General features: G+C 49.7%; 1 protein-coding gene across 2 annotated transcripts; it reads right to left on the bottom strand.

The window, feature by feature from the left end:
• Nucleotides 1–278: 278 nt before the first annotated feature.
• SGK2 (serum/glucocorticoid regulated kinase 2) lies at nucleotides 279–19,377 on the bottom strand. Of its 2 annotated transcripts, XM_071572858.1 has the most exons (15): nucleotides 19,256–19,377; nucleotides 15,494–15,626; nucleotides 10,076–10,145; nucleotides 8,839–8,896; nucleotides 8,315–8,364; nucleotides 7,684–7,741; nucleotides 7,019–7,102; nucleotides 6,570–6,701; nucleotides 5,243–5,355; nucleotides 4,721–4,757; nucleotides 4,068–4,154; nucleotides 2,687–2,782; nucleotides 2,260–2,415; nucleotides 1,787–1,876; nucleotides 279–1,587 (listed from the first exon to the last, which is right to left on the bottom strand). In XM_071572858.1, exons 2-15 carry the CDS (start codon nucleotides 15,543–15,545, stop codon nucleotides 1,432–1,434), a joined length of 1,239 nt encoding a protein of 412 aa, XP_071428959.1. In that variant the 5' UTR covers nucleotides 15,546–15,626; nucleotides 19,256–19,377; the 3' UTR covers nucleotides 279–1,431. The 2 variants fall into 2 exon arrangements, with proteins under 2 accessions (XP_071428959.1, XP_071428961.1); XM_071572860.1 differs by lacking the exons at nucleotides 15,494–15,626; nucleotides 19,256–19,377 and adding an exon at nucleotides 13,779–14,117.
• Nucleotides 19,378–19,405: the final 28 nt, after the last annotated feature.

Here is a 19,405-nt window from a genome sequence, read left to right as displayed (position 1 = left end):
TGGCACGGTGCCCAGGGAAAGCGTGGCTGCCTCAGCCCTGGAAGGGTCCAAGGCCAGGTTGGGACGGTGCTTGGAACAAGCTCTGATAGTGGAATGGGGTGGAACAAGAAGAGCATTAAAAGCCCTTCTAACGCAACCCACCTTATAATTCTGGGATTAGCCTGTGTGTTCCTCTTTAAACTTAAAGCCCGACGTTTTAGTGACTTTCTGGGTGCAGCCCAGTGCTCAGCACAAACCCCAACCCTGCTGTCCCCCTCACATCCAGGACACCCATGGGAGCACGGCAGTGTTTTCACTTTAATATAAACCATAACTTCAGCATATACAAGATAAAGTCCAATAAAAAAAAATGGTTCCATCACAAGCTTGCCCACAGCGTGAGCATCACACCACTTGTAGAAAGCCCCTTATTTATCCCTGTGGTGCAGTAGAAGCTCAGAGCCCCTTTTTTTTCTCTCCATGCAGCAGCAAAACAAATAGGTTAAAAAGAAAATAAGTGGAAAGTGACATTCAATGAATACCCCAGCATTTAAATTAAGGCAGAATAAATAACTGTTCTACATCAGTGATGGGCATTTTCAGCTGGCCCTGCTGTGCTGTGCACTGTCCTGTGCTCCAAGTCAAGCACATGCTGTGAAAACAGCCCCCACCCCAAGCAGGGTTCAGAGACGAAGTTATTTTTATTTTCCAAGCAATTCAGCCTCTTCCCTACACCTCTGGAGCTGGAATTTTCCTCCCACACCTTGGCTCCTCCAGAGCAGCCTCCTTGTTGCTTCAGCAGCATCCCAATCCTGGACCACAGAGATGATCCACTCACCTTGGGAAGGGACTGGCTGGCACCAAAGGCCACAAGTACAGCTCAGGATTTGCAGACCTACAGCTGCCTTTGGAGCAATACCTGATGAACAGTCCAGGATGAGTGGCTCAAGTGACACAGTCTACTTCAAAGGAAAGAAGCCACTGTTTATGGTGCTGTGAAGAATTCCCTTCTCTATTGAGTGGGTGGGAAAAGCAGTTGGACAGATCTGTGCTGAACTCCACCAAAAAAAAAAAACAAACAAAATAAAGGAAAATATAGCCAGTTACAGGGACCTGGCTGTTGATGTGAATGATGGCACGTACCTCAACCATAAATATAACCACGGGGTGAATACAATTCTGCCAGATAGCACAAGACACTCAGGGGAAAAATCATAATCAGTGTCCCACTTTCCCTGCTAGGGGAACAGCCATTTAGGAGGAGATCCACCAAACAGCAAAAGTTAAGAGCTCTGTTCCATCCCAGCCAGTTAGTGTATTAGTCCCAATTTCCTTAAACCATGAGCAAAGAACAAAATCCTTTCTCTCAAAAAAAAAAAGAAGAAAAAACCAAGAAAATAAACATAAACCCCCATTCATTTAAAATCTGGCTTCTCAAAGCCTTTGTAAAACTTAGATGTCCTCTTCAGTTGGTGCATAAGAAAATCCTAAAAATGCATCTGAGGCACTGGAGCTGCTGGCTGCCAGGTCGGGTGTGCGGGTGATGGAGGCAGAGATCGCTTCCTGGGTGAACTCTGGATCAAAGTGCCGCAGATCAGCTGGACCAGCCTGAGCCAAGGAGCAGAGACACACAGTCACTGAATGATCACAGCCCAGCTGCTTGTGTTCAGACAGCCCAACACAGCTGCTCTCCCACCACAGCCATCAGCACTGCATTTACAGCTCCCAACACACACCTCGGCACACTCAATGCTGGAGAGGGTCCCTTTTGTACCACTACACAGCAGACAACAGAAACACCACTTACCACGTTGGGGTTGAATGGAGGGGTAATCCTCTTGTGGTACAAATCATCCCAGTTTATTGGGCTGAAGAATACATGGTTCTTTATCTCCAGCTGCATAGAAAGTAGGGGGGAAAGTCAGCCTTCTACCAGCCCTCCTTTTCCAGCACCTGCCAGCTGGTCTCACAGCATTAAGCAGTTGAAGCAGGACTTGGAGTTACCACATACCCATATCCACAAATCCTTAATACAGGAGGGTTATGGTCCAGTAATCCCTTGAAGGGAAATGGCCCATCACACATTGATATCCTTAGCTTGGCACCACTCCTTTCCCTTTGGAAATCCAAGTCCACCCCATATGCCCCTTTCAGGAGGGTGGAGACAAACAGCATGGAAAGCTTTTTCCAAGGCAGTGCTGTTATTATGAAAGAAAGGCTCAGAATAGAAAAAAGTTTCCCATTCATCCTTCACTCCTGATCACAGTGGAGGCCACCTACAAAGTCTGTTTTGGCACCCAGCCTCCTCTTCTGATCCTTGTGGAGAAGTCCCTGGAGGATGTCACAAGCTGCCACAGTCTTGGTTCCTTGGATCTGGAGTGGCTTGTGCAGAATGTTGTCATACATCTGAGACACATCTCGGCTGTAAAAAGGAGGCTAATTTGAAAGAGAGGAGAAGCAGCCAGGTAAAACATGAGCTACCACAAGAACTACACATTGCAGATCAAAATGAGTCCTGCAGTGAGTAGACAAGGGAGACCTGCCACATCTGCACTCAAAAGTGCAATGGTATGATTAAATCAGGTCATATTATTCGGGGTTTAGCCATCTGTCAGGTACTATGTGAACATCAGACCAACCTCACACCACAGCTCTTGAAAATAAGTTCTCTGCCACGTAAAGTAAGACAGACCATTTCTAAACTTACCAGTCCAAACAGCATTTCATAGAGGACAGCTCCCAGGCACCACCAGTCTACTGTCCTGTCATAGGGCTGCTTCTTTAGCACCTCAGGAGCCAGGTACTGAGAAGTCAGAAGGACATATTTGAGTCCATCTATAAAGGAAGGGCTTTGCCCATGTAAGTCACAAATCTGGCTACAGCTCAAGCTGAGCAAATACATTAGGAATCTCACAGGTGCACTTCCTACTGTGATCTAATAGATTCTCCACTTGCTTTGGAGCAATGGGGTTGAAAGACACCTACCAAATCCCCCAAAGTGTTCTTCCAGGTAACAGAAAGTTCTCTTCCTACAGAGGACTTGTTCAAGGATTTGCCACTCACCACAATTCAACCAGAAAACCTGTCCTCCACTGACATATCACATCTCTAAGAGGCTCCTGTGGTTTTGAAAAAGCTACAGTTTTCAGTCCCAAAAAATCTCTCCAAAACCAGCAAAACTACCAATAACCACCACCAAGGAGCAACAGGCAAGAACTTGAGCAGTCTGCAGAATAAACAGCCTCCCACAGAATTATCTGTGTCCTATCAGGCTGTGTCTAGAACAGGAAAACACCAACACACCAAAACTAGAAAACAAAGCTCAAACATTCCTGCTTGGTTCATGCTGTGCTATTGCATAAGAGGCTCACCACTGAAAACAGAGGAAAATTCCTGTCCTCTGCTGAGCTTGAATACTGGAAGGTGTCCTGTTTATAGACCCTTCTTTAAGCTGTCTGGTAAGAGCAGCAGGACAAGTACATCACCTAGGCTGAAATGTTACCAAAATCCCCAGCTCAGAAAGGAGGAAAGAAAACTCCAAGAAGCCAAACTGAAGACAGGTTTTCACAAAACCTAGCTGGGGCACATTGGAGAAAGGACATTTCTTCCCCTCTGAGCAGTGCTCACATCCAGAGGGGAGCCTGCTCCTCTCCTCTGCACAGGGCATTCTGCAGATCCTGTGTACCTACAACACTTAGGGGAGCACAGCAAGGTGTGATGCATGTCAGTACCAGCAGGCTCCCTGTTCTGCGGCTCCAGAGTACTGGAGCAGGTAAACAGCCTGCTCACAGGCTCCCAGGGTCGATGGGTGCCTCCACAGACACCAGAAACAGCTGCAGTTTCACAAGTCTGGCCATTTCCAAGGGCAGGGATCCCTGCCCCTGATAGCACAGCAATTTTAGAGTTCTGCTGTTACAGATAAAACCATCTGTGCCAAGTAAGGAAGGCCTTGCTTGAACTCCAATTTCAGGCCAACAACCTTAAAGGCCCTAATTCACAAAGCCCATATTTTGAGATGCCAAGACCCAGAGCAGCAAGGCTTTCCCTTTGAGCCCCCAGTCACAGCAAATCCCCAGCACATGCTGTACCTCAGGAGTGCCACAGAAAGTAGAAGTTGTCTCCTCTTGCTCCATTCCTTCTTTGCAGAGTCCAAAGTCTGTCAATACTATGTGTCCCTAAAGAAGAGAGAAATTTCAGCTTGGCTCACTCTTCCTAAAGAGGAGACAGGATTTCCAATTATTTGCCTTCCCATTACATCTCCTATGGATTTTAGTTCCCCACTGCTCATCTGTCTCCCCTCTCTCCCCTTATGGACATTCTATAAGGGGTCCAGGAGCCTATAGAGAAAGTAGAGGCTAGAATTTAGTTTTATTTTTTATATTTGTCTACAACTGGATAACTAAAGACATCCAGCACTGCTATACTTTGCTGCTGCTTTATCCCAGAGGCAGTTTAATAGTGCTGTCCACCAGAAGAGCAGCAGTGACCTGCTCTTTACTCCCTGATCCCTGCCCACAGTCAGGTCCAGCTTTTGGGAGTGAGCCAAGGGCCCCAGATGTGCAATTCTGCAGAGGGCAGGCTCAGTCCCTCTTCCAGGATCTGCACAGAAGTGCAGTGGGGCAGACAGACAAAATCCATGCCACAATGTGAGTCATAGCCCAGCTTGCAGAACCACAGCCCTCTGTTTGTAGTCCTGATGCTTTTGAAGCCAGAAGGAAGACAGCACGAGCTGTGAATATACCTGGCAATCCAGGAGAATGTTCTCAGGTTTTAAATCCCTGCAAGAAAAAAAGTGCTGTTTGAGCAGATTTTGCCAGATATTTAGGAAACATGGATCTGAAACAGCATTAGCTAAGAAAGCCTCCCAATCCAGATCACCAAGTCCTTCACAAAGTGCATATTCCCATCACATATACACATGCAAACACAGAAAGGCTGCTGTCATATAGAATCAGGTGTTAGCCTGCATTTCCATGCATAAATTGTTCCAGAGTGATAATTTCTTACTTATGAGCCAGGTTTATTTTGTGTCTTTACATTTAACCATTCCATTTCCTTCCCACCATCAGTCTGGGAGTATTTATTGCCCATGCAGAGAACATCCCTCAAGTGCCAGCGGCACAGTCTTGTCTGGGGTAGGAGATTCTTCAGCTACTTCAGTCCTGAACATATTGCAGGACCCCAGTGAAGCCCTTTCCCTCTTCAGCACTGACACAACCTTGCTGGGCACAGGTGGTGGCCCTGCCCTTCCCATGTGCCTTACCTGTAAATGATGTTTAAAGAATGCAGGTACCCAATTGCACTGGCAACTTCTGCAGCGTAGAACCGGGCCCGGGGTTCACGGAAACAGCGCTCCCTTTGCAAGTGGAAGAAGAGCTACAGACAGGAGAGGGTTGATCATTTCTCTGAATAACTGAAGGCTATCTGGAACAAGGCTGAAAACCAGCTACTCAAGTGAAAACTACTTTGCAGCAAGTAGCATGCAAACAACACCAAATGAGCCCAAACCAAGAAACTTCCGGCAACCCAAAGAGCTTCCTACAAAATGTTTTGCTTGTCCTCTTCATTCCCCAAAATGAATAATTAATTCTCAAAAACCCCACTCCTCTGCTGATCTAGTTAAGCTCCTCACTTACTACAGCCCACAGGCTGATTAGAGTGATTATGGCTGATTGTGGCCTAAAGAAGAGGTACATGCAGAGAGTTGAACACAAGAAGATCCCCAACATGAACTCTATTTGGGCAAGATATCCATTATAACTGTATATCCTGGCCAGTTTCAGATGGCAGAAAGACAGATGAAAATGATAAGCTTCTATAGCACAGAAAAAGTTCTATAAAAATTGTGTGGTATCACCCAAGAACTAGACATTGACCCAGAGCCCGCCTATGGGTGGGTTTTGCCTAAAGCTCACCACTATCAGTATTTCTGGTGTTCTCCATAGGATTTTGTATGTATGTACGGCCAAACTTTGTGAACGAAGATTTAGGAAGAGCTCTCCCCATGTGGGTGTGCCCTTCCAGCCTGTGCAGTGGATTGTTTAGGTGAGGCACACCGTGCACAGAACTGGCCCCACCGTTTAAGTCCTGAGGTCCATCTGCCACGGCCAAGCGAGCTTGGACAGTAACAGTGAAGTCCTCGGGACTGTCACAGCACCCGGTACTAACCAGGACTGACCCTGCTGAGCATCTGAGATCCGACAGGATAGGATGGCAGGGAGACATTGAACTGCCAGGGTGGTTCCCACAGAGACTTGAACTCACAACCTTGGGATTTGGAGTCTGGAGTGCTCTCCATTACACCATGGGACCACCCTCTCCAAAAGACTTTAAAACACCCCTAACACACACTTTTCTCAGCATCCTTACTTTGGGAATCATCTGACTCAGGTCTTAGCCAGCAAGATCTTCACTCACTGTACAGGTGCAGTAGCATGCCAGGTGTTCCTGGCTGCTCCTTGCCAGCAGTCAAAGCAGCATTATACCTCAACAGGATTATCTTCTGACAAGAAACAGTTTTAGGCAATAAAGCAGTGCATTTGTGAAGGACCAAGCAGAGGATTGAAAATAAAGCCTGTAAGTGCACTCACCTCTCCTCCGTTTACATAGTCAAGCACAAAGTAAAGCTTCTCTGAAGTCTGGAAGGAGTAATGGAGTCCCACAAGGAAGGGATGCTTGACATTTTTCAGGAGCACGTTGCGTTCTGCCATGATGTGGTTTTGCTATCAAAAACAGACAAGGCATTAGTGTCTCAGGCAAGAGTCCAGCCCAGTCTGTCATAGGGGCTCACTGCTGTTTTCAAAGCAGGTGGAGGCTGGGAGCACAACAGGGTCACTTCCAGCCCCAGAAAGGGAACCGCTCCCTCCTATCTGACCCATTAATCTCTGTTCTTCTCCATCTTCCCATGGCACAGAGAAACCCATGTTTAACCTATGAATTAGCTACATGAATGACAGCCACCAGTTATCCCAATTGCATTACCAGGATAGCTCATACACAGACCACTACATACAGAAGTGCCCAAGGAAAGCAGACATACCTCCTTTTTCTTGAGGATGGTTTTCTTATGCAAGACTTTCACAGCATAGAAAGTCCCATCACACTTTCGTTTGGCCAGAAGAACCTGCAACAAAAAGTCCTGGTCACAAGTTTCACCTTCTGCCTCTTGGTCAGTGGTTCCTCATTAGCTCAATACTCTTGTGGGTGATTATACACTGAGTGCTGCTTCAGAGGGTCAGGTACAAAATTTTAAAGACCAAGTTCCAGCCCTCTGAATGCCCAGAACTCTCATTGCCAGAAAAAATGCACACTACAGCTCCCCACACACATCACTTAGACACACAATAGAAAATAGTTTTGGAGCATTTGGGGACAGTCCCATTTAAAGTGGATCCAGGCTATCTCCCAGGTATAGGTTTGTCTGGAGGTCTTTTGCTACCTGAACAAGTCTGAAGCTTATTTTGATTCAAGCACTGCTCCTTGGCATCACCACCCTGAGCATAAAGCACCTCACTCTTCAGTCCTTAGAGACATGGCAGGACAGCTCAGTAAGAATGGACCATGAAAACCCTATCTCAGGGCTTATCTAGTCTCAGTCACGCTCAGGCCAAACACCTCATGAGACATGCAAAGGACACAGCTAGAAACTCCTTTAGCATGACATTTTCTTTCCAAGCTACAGCCCACCTGTACAAACCCACTTACTTTTCCAAAGCTTCCTTTGCCAATAACCTTTAGGAAGTCAAAGTCTGTTGGCTTGGCACTGTTGGGCAAGAATAAAACAAGTTAATGTTTCTGGGAGAGAAACGCGCAACAGCAACACTACCATCAAAGCAGAGTTCCTGCTTGGAAAGATGAGTGTTTGTGAAAGGGATTAAAGGGCACTGGATGGGTGACCCTCCCAGCCAGGTCAGGATTCACAGTGTGTGTCAGTGCACTCAGCAGAGCATGAGTAATCCCTCAGCAACCCACCTTCTGAACACAGCAGCAGGTGAAAGCACCTGTCAGGAACAAGTGACACCTTCAGAGAGAACACAATTTTTCTAGAGAAAGATAGGGAGGAAGTTGTGCTGAGGAAGATATTCCCTTACTACTTAAAAGAGATGGGACAAAGGGCTACAGACACAGACGGGAGAGGATGATTATGATAACAAGGACCAGCTACAGCCTGATGTGTTGAAAGCTGGTGAACTGGTAACACATGGTGCTAAAGGCCAAGAAATGTAATTGTTAGGACTTTTGCAGACACTACCAAGACAAGACACAGGGACCATCTGCATTCCCCTGCCAGATCTCTTCACACTCCACACCCTACCTGGCTTTTCAGAGAGCTTACTTGGGGTTAGCAGACGGTCCAAGGTTGATGTTGTCAGTTGGTGTTGAAGGCTAGAGAAGATAACAATAACATTAGCCACAGGGACCATGCTGCAGGTTGTGCTTTCCCTCCCTCCATGCAGCATCCCTCACACAGAGCCTTTGAAAAACACCCATCAGCAAGACACACAGTGGTTGTTTTGCCAAACTTTTAAGTAAGGCCACTTTAAGTGGCCTTCTGCACATCCAGCTCCACAGAACTACCCCTTCTCTCTTCCCAATGACAAGGAATACACACACACACTCTTCCTCCTCCTCCTGCTCCCCAGGAATCTTCCTCTCCCCTGGGAGCATTATGCCATGTCCAAAAGGCTATACAGAGCCTTGGCACTTCATTTTGTCCACCCAGCCTCACCCACAGGGACAAGGCAGCAGTAAAACTCCCAGCAGGCTAATGCAGGCTCTCCTCCTTGTTTTTCATCTTCAGACACCAGTCCCTTTTTGTCTCAAAGGTGAAGATTTGCTGGTTCAGAGCCCTAATCTCACCTGGGTGCTTTTGTCTGGGCTCCGGGAACGATCCATTAAAAAAGCAACTCGTTCAGCACTTGGGAAGAGAAAAGCAAGTCAGTGTTGAAAACAAAATTGAGAGAAACAGCTTCACACTGTTCACTTGCCGGGGAGCAGCACAGACCCCAGTGTGTGCACCCCTGGAAGGCTCAGCTGAGTTTCCTACCCACTCCCTGGATAGCACTGCTACTCCCAAGGAATGGGGTACTCACACTCCAGGGCAGGCAGGGAACAGTGGGAGGGTGCTGACAGGAAATCAGGGGAGAAATCATAGGTGCACAAGCATATAAATACCCCAGTTAGTCCTTGACTTGAAATAACAGAAACTGGTCAGAACACCAACATGTGAAGACCAGCACAGCCCAGCAGGGCTAGGTGAAGTCACAGCCCTCCTAGCCATGGCCAGACCCCACCCCACTGGACAGTGATGCTGCAGCACCCAGCCCTGAAACCCAGTCAGTGTCCCCACAGGGCAGCCACAAGAGTCCAGCTGGGTCCAACCACCACATGCCATCAGGAGGGCAGCTGCCAGAGCCGTTCCCCCTGGGCTAGGTCAGGCCAGGACAGCTCAGGGCTGTTGTCTCTGCAGGGAAGAGGAGCTTGACATGGCAGCCAGGGAGCACAAGACTATTATCTACCCAGTGCAGCTGCTGCTGGGGCTGGAAAAGCTGGACTTGAACACTTGTTGATTCAGATTCACCCTGATCAAGCATCACCGGGAATGGGTGGGCCCCACAACCCCAAGGATTCCCCTCTTTGGTTTAGAGGGTTCCCCCATGTTCCTTGCAAAAGCCAGAATTAGATAACTAGCAGCTCCATTCCCTTCTTCCCTGCCCCAGAGAGCTTTGACTCCTGCTCAGCCCCACCAAGGGAGGCTCTGAAGGCTCTCAGCCACAGCTACCCTCCACCCTACCACTCCCAGAAAGGGGGCCCAAAGACCCACCAGCCTCCCCACATCTCACCTGTGGATATTCCCTCTCTCTTCTCCCACACACCACCGGGCACAGACCCCCAGCCATCCCAGAGCCCCCGTCCTGTGCAGCCAGGCTGTCCACAGCAGGAGATGCCGGGCAGCAGTGGATGCTGGCGGCTGTCCCTGGACACTGCCCATAGCTGCCCGGTGCCAGCCAGCTCCATTCACCACCCAGCCAGCGCAGGCGTTATTGGGCTGAGCTGTTAAAGGGCTCTCATCCCACTGGGAGTATTTCATACTCACTACGAGCAGAGCCTGGAGCCGGAGGCCTTGATGGTTTGTTCTATCCTCTCCCGGCCGTGCCTGATGAGTTCTGTGAGGGAAGTTGGAGCACCGAACCCGATTAGCTGGCAGCGTGATCACAAGTGCACAGAGGCACATTTGTTCTTCACTGACCTTGCTCTTCTCTCCACAGCCACCCTCCTCCCCCTTCCACTCACATACCAAAATAACCAGGAAATTATAGGAACCAGGACATCTTCCCACCTGGCCCCACCAGGAGCCCTCAATAGCTCACAGGACAGGGATAAGTGCCACAAAACAGACACCCTCTCCCATGGCAGAGAGGACTCAGGCTAAAGCGCCACTGTCAAGCCTTCCTGAGCCACTCCTGGATCCCCAGGGAGGACAAGGAGAGTGCTCACAAGGAGGATGTTGTACTGGGATGCGTCACACACTTGGCACATCCACTGTCTCTTTCATTCAGGACTCTGCGAGTAATTAGGGACTTGAATGAAACCTTTCAGGGCCCTGCAGGAGGTAAGCCAGCACACACACATCACAGCGAGTGACTCGCCCAAGGACACATGGGCAGTGCCAGAAGCTGGGATTCCCACCACGGAGCATCCCTGCTGCTCAGCCGTGTGGGCAGTTGCCACCACTCTTCATCTTCATCACTTCTCCCTTCACAGAGAGGCAGTCCTGAGCCTGCTCCCTGCTGCACAGGCTGAGCAAAAGGGAAGCCCAAGAAGTACAACCTGTACAGAGGAGTTCCTTGTTTTGCTTAGGAGAAGATAGCAAAATCATTTCAAGACTCAGTTTTGCTCCTTAGTTCTGCTACTGGAGGGCAAGAAAGAATCAAGATATATACAGAAACATACACTTCCCTGTCCATCTAGAAAGAAGGGGCTTTATAGACACAAGCAAGTTGTCATCCTGGAATAGCTCCTCTACAGAGCAAGGAATCAGCAGCACCAACTGCCACAGCCCCTTCCACTGGGCAAGGAGCTTGTAGGATAAGTTTTGAGGCAAACAAGTCCATTACAGAGCCCTTACTGCACAGATCTTCAGGTCTGCCAGGCAGAATGACCTGTGTGTCCCTGAGAGCCACTGAACCAGCCCCACCAGCAGGTCTGGGATCCAGGTGCAGCTCTGATGAGGAGCCAAAAAAACAAGCTGTGGGTTTAGAGTTTCTGAATGGATAAGAAAGAGAATGCAGGAATTTAAAGCAAAGCTCACAAATCATGCAGTGAGAGAGTTTACACCAGGCTGGTCTGAGCCCCTGACCTTGTCCGTACTTTGTCCTGCAGTAGGTACAAGAGCCTGTCCCAGCTGGCACCCACCAGCAGGAACAGCATGCAGGCAGCACCCAGACAGATCAATGCCCATCTCCTCCCACTGGGCATAGTCCTTCTTTCCCTGACAGCCTGGCTCTCCCTGACTCACTGAGGTCTGCTGAAGGTCATCCAGCACCTGCCTCAGGGCTGCGTCTGTCCCACAGTCTGCTAGACAGGCTGGCCAGATATCACTGCCACAGCAGAGGGACCTCATCACTGCTGTGTTTGGAGCAGGGAACACACACTCCAGACTCAGGGTCAGGGAGGAGGCCAGCACAGGGAATGGGCAGGGCACACAGGTGTGTGTGGACAAGCCCCAAGATGCACTGTCAGCAATAGGTAGAGGAGTGAAGGCTCCCACCCTCTGCTCAGGAGCCTCTTGCCAGGGCAACCCAACCCATCACCTCATTTCTGCTCTACACTTCACTATTATCTATCAGGTATACAGCCTGTTTCCTCCAAATCTGAACCCCCACAAGCTTGAGTTTGTGTCCAGGGGCAGCTTGCTGCCACTGTTCCTATCCCAGACTCAGGGGGAAAATACTGACTCAGGCACAGATGGAGATGTCACAGCTTGGGCATCTTGGGGAGCACATAGCCGAGCAAGAGGAACAAATCCATCTGCCTTGAAGGTATCTACTAGGAGCACATAATGCAGAACAAGTTCCCAACTTGCTCCAAGGGATTTGGACAAGCCTGTTTTATCAAAGTCTGCACAACCTGCAGGCAAGAACCCCTTCCAGCCTGGCAGCCTGTACATGCTTCCTTCCATCAGCCCTATTCTGCTCCACTGCTTCTTTGCTGGACTTGAAGCCACTCAACAAGTCCCTGCTGACCAAGGGCAGCATTTTCCAACAGAGCTTTTTGATTAAACGGACTTGCTCTGAGACCAGAGCCTGTGCACTGAAGTGCAACACACGTTTTTAAGATATGTATATCCCCATCCCATATCACTTTCTATTCAGGTTCAGAGCTGCCCTCTCCAGCCGAAGTTCACCTTCAAAGCCAGGTTAGTTTGTGGTTTAAATCTCCCAAGTAGTCAAGCAGGCTTTTCCTTATCACTAACAAACCCTACTCCCCCTAAAGCACAAAGATTTCCTGAGTGCACACACACTGAACAACAGAACTAGAAATAGGTCATGAAAATACGCTGGAATCCTTGGTTATCCATGCCCGGCTGCACCCTCCTTGTGCCTGCTGGTGCAACAGGGATGCTCCAGGCACGGCCAGGGCCACAGAGAGCATCAGCAAGCAAGTCCAGGAGTTTCCCGATACAATGTGACTATTCCACACCAGAAACGCACGCCCTGCACCCCACTCTCCCTCCTCAAAGAGCATTTCACCCCAGCTCCCGGCCAGAGGAATCCCCCAGGCATCAGGAACCCACTCACACAACGCAGAGCTGCTACTTACAAGTTGGAGCAGTTACTGCAGATAAATCTCCCCCCACCACACATCCCTCAGCAACATACGTTTTCTTCCCAGCACGGCACGAGCAGCTCCCTCTCTCTTCCACAGTTCTGGCAGTGGTGACCCACATTCCCATGCTAGCCCAGCGTTATTTGCTACAAACACATTACTAATGCAACGCGTACCTTGCACGGAGAGGCAACCTCACAGACTCGTCATCTGCGAGCTGCCTCCCACCCTCCTCCCCGATGTCACCGCTCTCGGCAGCCTTTCCTACATAACCCAGATTGCAAACCCCTTCGAGCAAGTCCCTTGTCCTCTCCCGCTCTGGGAAGGGCTGGCTGGCAGCATGGAGAGGCAAGGAGACCTGACAGGGACAGCAGGAGATGCTTTGGAGGAAGCACAGAGTTTGGAGGGACACCTAAGGCAGCCCACAGCTTCCACCCAGCACAGGGGCTGCTCTCAGCTAAAGGGGGAGATGCCCCAGTTTCAGCTCAGAGACGGAGCACAGAAGGAGGATTCCTGCAAACACATGCTTTTACTGAGGAGAAAAAGGAAAAGGTACAAGTTTTCCCCTGCTACAGATCTAAGAGATAGCTGCAAGCTAGCACTGAACTCCCCTTTCATTCCCATTGAGACACTACAGTTGCACACAGCAAGTCCAAGAACAGGTTAGGAAAAGACTTGAAAGCACTTCTGCACTTGACGAGGCTTTCTTAGCCATCCTCTGCAGAGCTTCTGGCTTGCCAAATTTTCTTTTGCAGATCCTCTCCCCTGCACCTCAGGGACACTGCAAACCAGAGCAGGAACCCAGCCAAGCGGCCCTGGGTCTAGGCAAGCTGGAGTCTACAGGCAAACAGCCCTCCAGATTTTAGAGAAAAACTACACAAAAAACTTAAAGAAAACAGCAGGTGGCCAAAGCTTGCAGCACTCTGCAAAAAATAATCCCTTGAAAATAGAAAACAAGGCATCAAACATACCTGGGAGCACATCTCCCAGTGGAGGCTGAGATCTGAAGCATGGGAAGCAGCCCCCAACCAGGCAGTGCAGAGACCCCTCATTTCCCACACTTCCCATCCTTGTACCAGCCCACCCTGACAGACCAGGCTCTTTCCTAAATCCCAGATGGGAATAGACTCTTTTCCTACAGCAGTTCATTTAGCCCCTAAACACAATCACCCTCCAGACTCTCAGGATGATCATACCACTACTACCCAGGAACCCTTTAAAGCAAGCAGGAAAAGCTGACCAGCTGCAAAAGATGAAGAGACACCTGCTAGTTATACCCAAGGAGCCAGAATTTGGGTGGGAGGGATAGTTTTGTTGGGAGGAGGGAGGGATGCAGGTGGTGAGTAGGAGCAAATTACATCCTGGCAGGCAGCTCAGGTGTTCTGAATAACCTTTTTGCACGTTAGTAAGCTGGAAATTTGTCCACTGTCCTGTAATTGAGAGGAAGGTCAAAACTGTCGTTTGGTTCAGGTCAAACCCAGAAGAAGCTGCTCTTTCCAGTGTCCTCTGTGGCTGCAGCCAGGGCAGCCAGGCTGGCGCTTTGCAGCACTATTAACTGCAAACATAAACACCCAGGGAGGGGAAGAAGGCTGGGGATTTGATTGAGCACAGACTAAGCTCTGAGCAAAAGGGGACCTGGGAGAAGGGCTGGTGTCTTCTCTATCTTCATTAAAAATTTTTGCTTCCCTTGTAGTTTCCTGTAAAATCTCCCTGCAGGGAAGCAGCTTATAGAGCAAGTTCAGTGGGGGGTGCAAGGAATTAAAGGCAGGGGTGTGGGCAGAATTCTCTGGGGGAAGTAGAGGGGCTGGCCACCTTGGGACAGGTCCTTCATGCCAGACTACAGCTGCCAGGAGGAATTCATCTGGAACATCTGATGTGCGTGTTTCCATGTGTAACGAGGGAAGGGAAGCAGCATGTTGCTTGAAATATTGTTCTCTCTCAGGTCAAAGCCTGATTTTTTTGCTTACCCAACACCCTCGAGCTATCAGCACTGTCAGCTTTTAAGAATATCTCCTAATACGTTTTTCTTTTCTCCAGTTTTGCCTCCGCTTGCATTGAAATAGTGGAGTTTGACAATACTTTCATCAGTTAACTGACATTTTCTACTCAATGCCTTCTGCTTTTGTTTCTTTCATGAAAACCTTGGTGTTATCAACAAAATCCACTTCATTTTATTTTCCATGGAAAAAGGCATCTTTCATTAAAAATCCCTTTTCTATCCAAAGAAGAGGAAGCAGAAGGATCCTGTAAGGAAAGTTGTTATGGCTAAAATACCTAATCTAATGACATATACTGATGGACAAAGTAATGTTGGGTTGGTTTTGTCCATCCTACTCCTCTCTGTGAGGGTCACTGACACTCAAGGACTGTGCACGCACTGGGTGTCGCTCAGGGCCAGGTGTGTGAGGCAAAGCTGCCACCCTTCATTGCACACAAACACCTCCTGGATCACCTGTGTGTCCCATGGGAGCTGAGCTCTGTGCAGCCCTTGGTGGGCAGGGTGAGCCCTGGCAAAGGGCTGTGGCAGGAACCCAGCTGGATCCCACCAGGAATGAGTGCAATTGGACTGTGCCCTCTGCCAGCTGCTCTGCAGCCCAACGCTGGTGGAAGACCTCCATGGGGAAGCCTTCTCCATGCCCTCACCATTCCCAGGGCTTAGTGACCCCATGCCAGCCAGGAGCATTACCCTTTGTCTTGCCCAAGGCAGTGGAGGAGGGCTCCATCCAGGCCACGAACATAAGCCAGCCAGAACAGGGGCAGGAGCTCAGCCACTGGCACGGGATGTCCTCGGGAAGCAGAGCACACAGATGTTTCTCCTCCTGCAAAGGTGAAGGACACACAAGTTAGAGTAGAAATAAGCTTTCAGGTGTAGGACTGGCTGCTCACCAGCCAGGCACAGCTCTGGGACACAGGGATGGCTCCCTGACACCCATCTGGCCATCACCCACACAGCCCTCAGCTTGGTGGAGCTCACCAGGGTGTTCTGCCACTGCTCCAGTGGCAAACTGCTGTGGGACCAGCAGATGGAGGGCAGTGAGAGAGAGCTGGATAGTACTTGTTGGCTGTTTGGCTTCTGTACAACAGGAGAAATTTACACTAAAACTGTTAAATTCAGAGGTTTCTGCTCTCAGAAAAGGATTTGAGGTTTTGATGAGGAACTAAGACCAAATTAATCCTCCTTTTACCCAGGGTGACTGCCCTGTCAGTGGTGGCTCCCTGGCACAGGAGAAGACATTCTCTGGGAGCACAGGGACACACAGCCCATTGGGAAATCCCCAGTGTAGGGCAGGTCCTCACCTGGGAATTCAACATCAGATGCCACCAGAGTCCTGGGACAGCTGCAAAGGGCTTTGCCCTGTGGAGCTCCGTGACTTTCCCTGGGGAGGGGTCCTGGGCAAGCAGCTGTGCCCATGATGGAGGACAGGAGTAGGACAAACAGGTGTGAGCAGGGTCCAGCCCACCTGGGCAGTCCTCCCCATGTGTGAGAGGTGAAACTTTGCCCCTTGCCCTGCACTGTGTGCCCACAGCCAGCCACAGCCTGCAGCAGCTCTCACCCCTCGCCCAACACCTCCCCTTGCCCACATCAGTGCCACACTAAAGGGGCTGCTGGATGAGGAAGTGCTTGCAGGGCACACATACCACACAGGCACGTGTTCCTACAGGTGCTGCCGGCGTGACCACACCCCCTTACACAGCACTGGCCTTGGCCCGTTCCCCTGCCCAGAACCCGCTCGCTCCTACACAAAATTAAACACTGGAGACCTTCTGATGTCAGAGCTGGATTTTGTCAGCTTTGCTGGTCCTCTGTGCCAGGCTGCTGTTTCCCTGCCCTCCAGAGAACACAATGTGTCAAGAAAACCTCGGCTGGACTTGGGCTCAGAGGTGAGGAGCAGCTCTCAGGCAACTTAACCCCTTCTGTACACATCTCCTGACAGACCATGGGGGGAACAAGCCCTAGCCACAGTTCCATTTGTACTGGCCCAGCTCAGAGCCTTCAGATGTTGCCTGCACTTGGAAACATTTTCTTTTACCCTCAGGAAAGAAAGCTACCTTTGCTTCTCCAAGCCCTATAATGGGTGAAGGGGCTGTGTGGTCCTTCCCTGGCTGAGTCTGGTCCTTCTGTCAGGGCTGTCCCTGCCTTGTGCCATTCACCCTGGGGAAGCCACATTTGCACATTTCCAGGGCACGACACATCCAGTGGACAGCAGGTCCAACCCATTGTCTCTACACACAGAGAAATAACCCCTCTCTCTGTATTATAATATGTTATGTGCCATTTTGCAGGAAAAGGCAATCCTAATCTCCCTATCTAGTAATATCCATAACCATAATCATAAAAGTATCACTGAGGAGGAACCACACAGTCCTGAGCAAACAAAATTGCAAGAAAGATCCAGATAAGACTAAAACAAATATTTCTCTAGAGAGCACAAAGCAAGTTTCCAGGGACATGCAGTGAAAGGTGACCTAAAATGTTTGGCTACTCAGTTACCTCTGCTGGTTAAGTGCTAGGATAAAATAGGATGGAATGGGATAGGATACCATGGGATAGGGATAGGATGTTCCTTAAAAGTCAGAGCCTATTTCTTCATTTTGAGAGGATTCATGAAAAACTAAACAGACTATTGCTGACTGCTGAAGGTCTGCAAGTATTTCTTTCCTCCTTTCTCTACATTTTTCTTTCAGCTTCAAAAAACCAGGGTTCTGCTTCAGGCTTTGCCTTTGGTGTGTTTCCCATGTTTTGGAGACAGAAGCCACAAGGAGGCCACTGGGCATGAGGTTTTTATTCCAAAGGACAACTAAAGTGGGTTTGAGCAACTCTTGCAACATTCTGTGCAATATTCTGTCTCTACAAATATGAACATGTCAGAACATGACTGATTTCTTGTAAAACCTTTACATCTTCTGAGGAATAAATTCTTAAGTTTATTATTGCCATTAAATTAATTGGATGGAGTTTTTTTGTTCCCAAGTACCTTTTAAGAGTAGACACAGTCTCAGCAAATAAATAGCATGAAGTTGGAAGCAGACTGACTGTAAGGAACCCTTCCTGGCCAGCCTTGTCCTTGGAGAAGGTGCAACTCTCCTGCTTGCTCTCCTCTCCTCTCCTGCCCAGCAGCACTTAAGGACACATTACAGCTTGTGTTTTAGAGCCTTTCTTAAACACAAAACCCAAAATCTGGTTTTTGGTGTGAGCACCTCTTTTCCCCTGCAGCACAGGTCAGTTGATGTAGGGCACACAGTCAGGGCCACCACCCATACAGCTCAAGCCTCAAGTGTGACCAGCCTCGTGGGGGCAAGGGCAAAGAGGCAGTTTCCTGGCTTGATTGAGCAGGGCTTAGCAGCTCAGAGACAGCTCAGAGAGCTGCACTGCCCAGGCCCCTCTGGCACAGCACTGGGTTCCTTAGAAAAGCTTGTGGCTGCAGCATTCCTGGGAATACCCCTCTGCCCTACTCTGTCCCAACCCCATCCCCCATCCCTGAGAGTGGCCAACTCCAGCTCCACTCCATGGGAGCTGGAGTTGGCCACCCCTATTTAGTTTTCACCCCTATTTATCCACATGCAAATCCTGGGAAGCAACTACTGGAAATTGTCTCCAGCAGAATTATGTGTACTGGATCTGGTGGAAAGCCCAGTCCAAACTGGGCTCAAGGTATTCTTAAAATCCTGTGCAAGAGCAGCAGAGCTGTGCTGAAATCTGCTGAGCCCATCTCTGTTCCCCTGCTCTGGCACCAAGAAGGAACAGCCCTCCCTGTCCTGCTGGTGGGGGTTTGGGAATGCCCTGTTAGAAGGCTGCTGGACACAGCACCCCTGAGCTTCACCAGACCCAGCCTCAGAGATTCTCCCAGTCTGGGACACTGCAGCCAACACAACCTGGAATTTCTGCTGCAAATCTCACCCTTCTAGTGCTGGCTGCAAATCCCTGTGCAGCCCAAGGCTCTTTTCCCTGTGCAGGTGGCTCAGGGACATTGGGACACACACACACAGTCAGTCACCAGCTACCTCTGCTGATCTGCCAGCTCTTGAAATCACCCTGGTCAGAAGCACCTGTGGGTGCTCCCCATGGCACCTCACCCAGGTGAGCTGATGTGGGGCTGCAGGGACAAGTAGGGTGATGGAAGCTCCTTGTGATGGCAGTTTCCTGGGGGAGGCACAGCTAGGGCCAGAGATCTTTTCACCTAGTACAGTGATTGCAGAGGGAGCAAGGAGGTTGCTTGTCTCCTCTCTGGATTTCTCCACAGCTGGGAAGCCATCCCACTGCTGGAACTCAACCCTCCTCCTCTTCCAGCTCCTGGCCCCAGGGAGCAGCTCTCTCACAGGCCAGCCAGGTTCCTGGCAGCAAGGGACAAGTCCTTCATAAAAACCTCTGCTTCTCCCAAAGGGGTTCAGGAACTCATTAAAAGAAGGGAAAGTCGCAGTCATCCCAGAGAAAGGAAATGGGCATTACCTGCAGAGAGCGAGGTGCAGGGAACGAGGCTCCTGAGTTCTGGCAGCAGGGCAGGCAGGCACTGCCACGCTCCCACTGTGGGCAGCAGCATGTACTGCTCTCCCTACCGTTGTTTTTATTTTGGCAATTCAGTCTGAAGGTCGAAGAAAA

The sequence above is a fragment of the Pithys albifrons genome, chromosome 18 (genome assembly GCF_047495875.1).
Source record: "Pithys albifrons albifrons isolate INPA30051 chromosome 18, PitAlb_v1, whole genome shotgun sequence".
NCBI lineage: Eukaryota > Metazoa > Chordata > Aves > Passeriformes > Thamnophilidae > Pithys > Pithys albifrons.
This window is presented reverse-complemented; position numbering and strand designations above follow the sequence as displayed.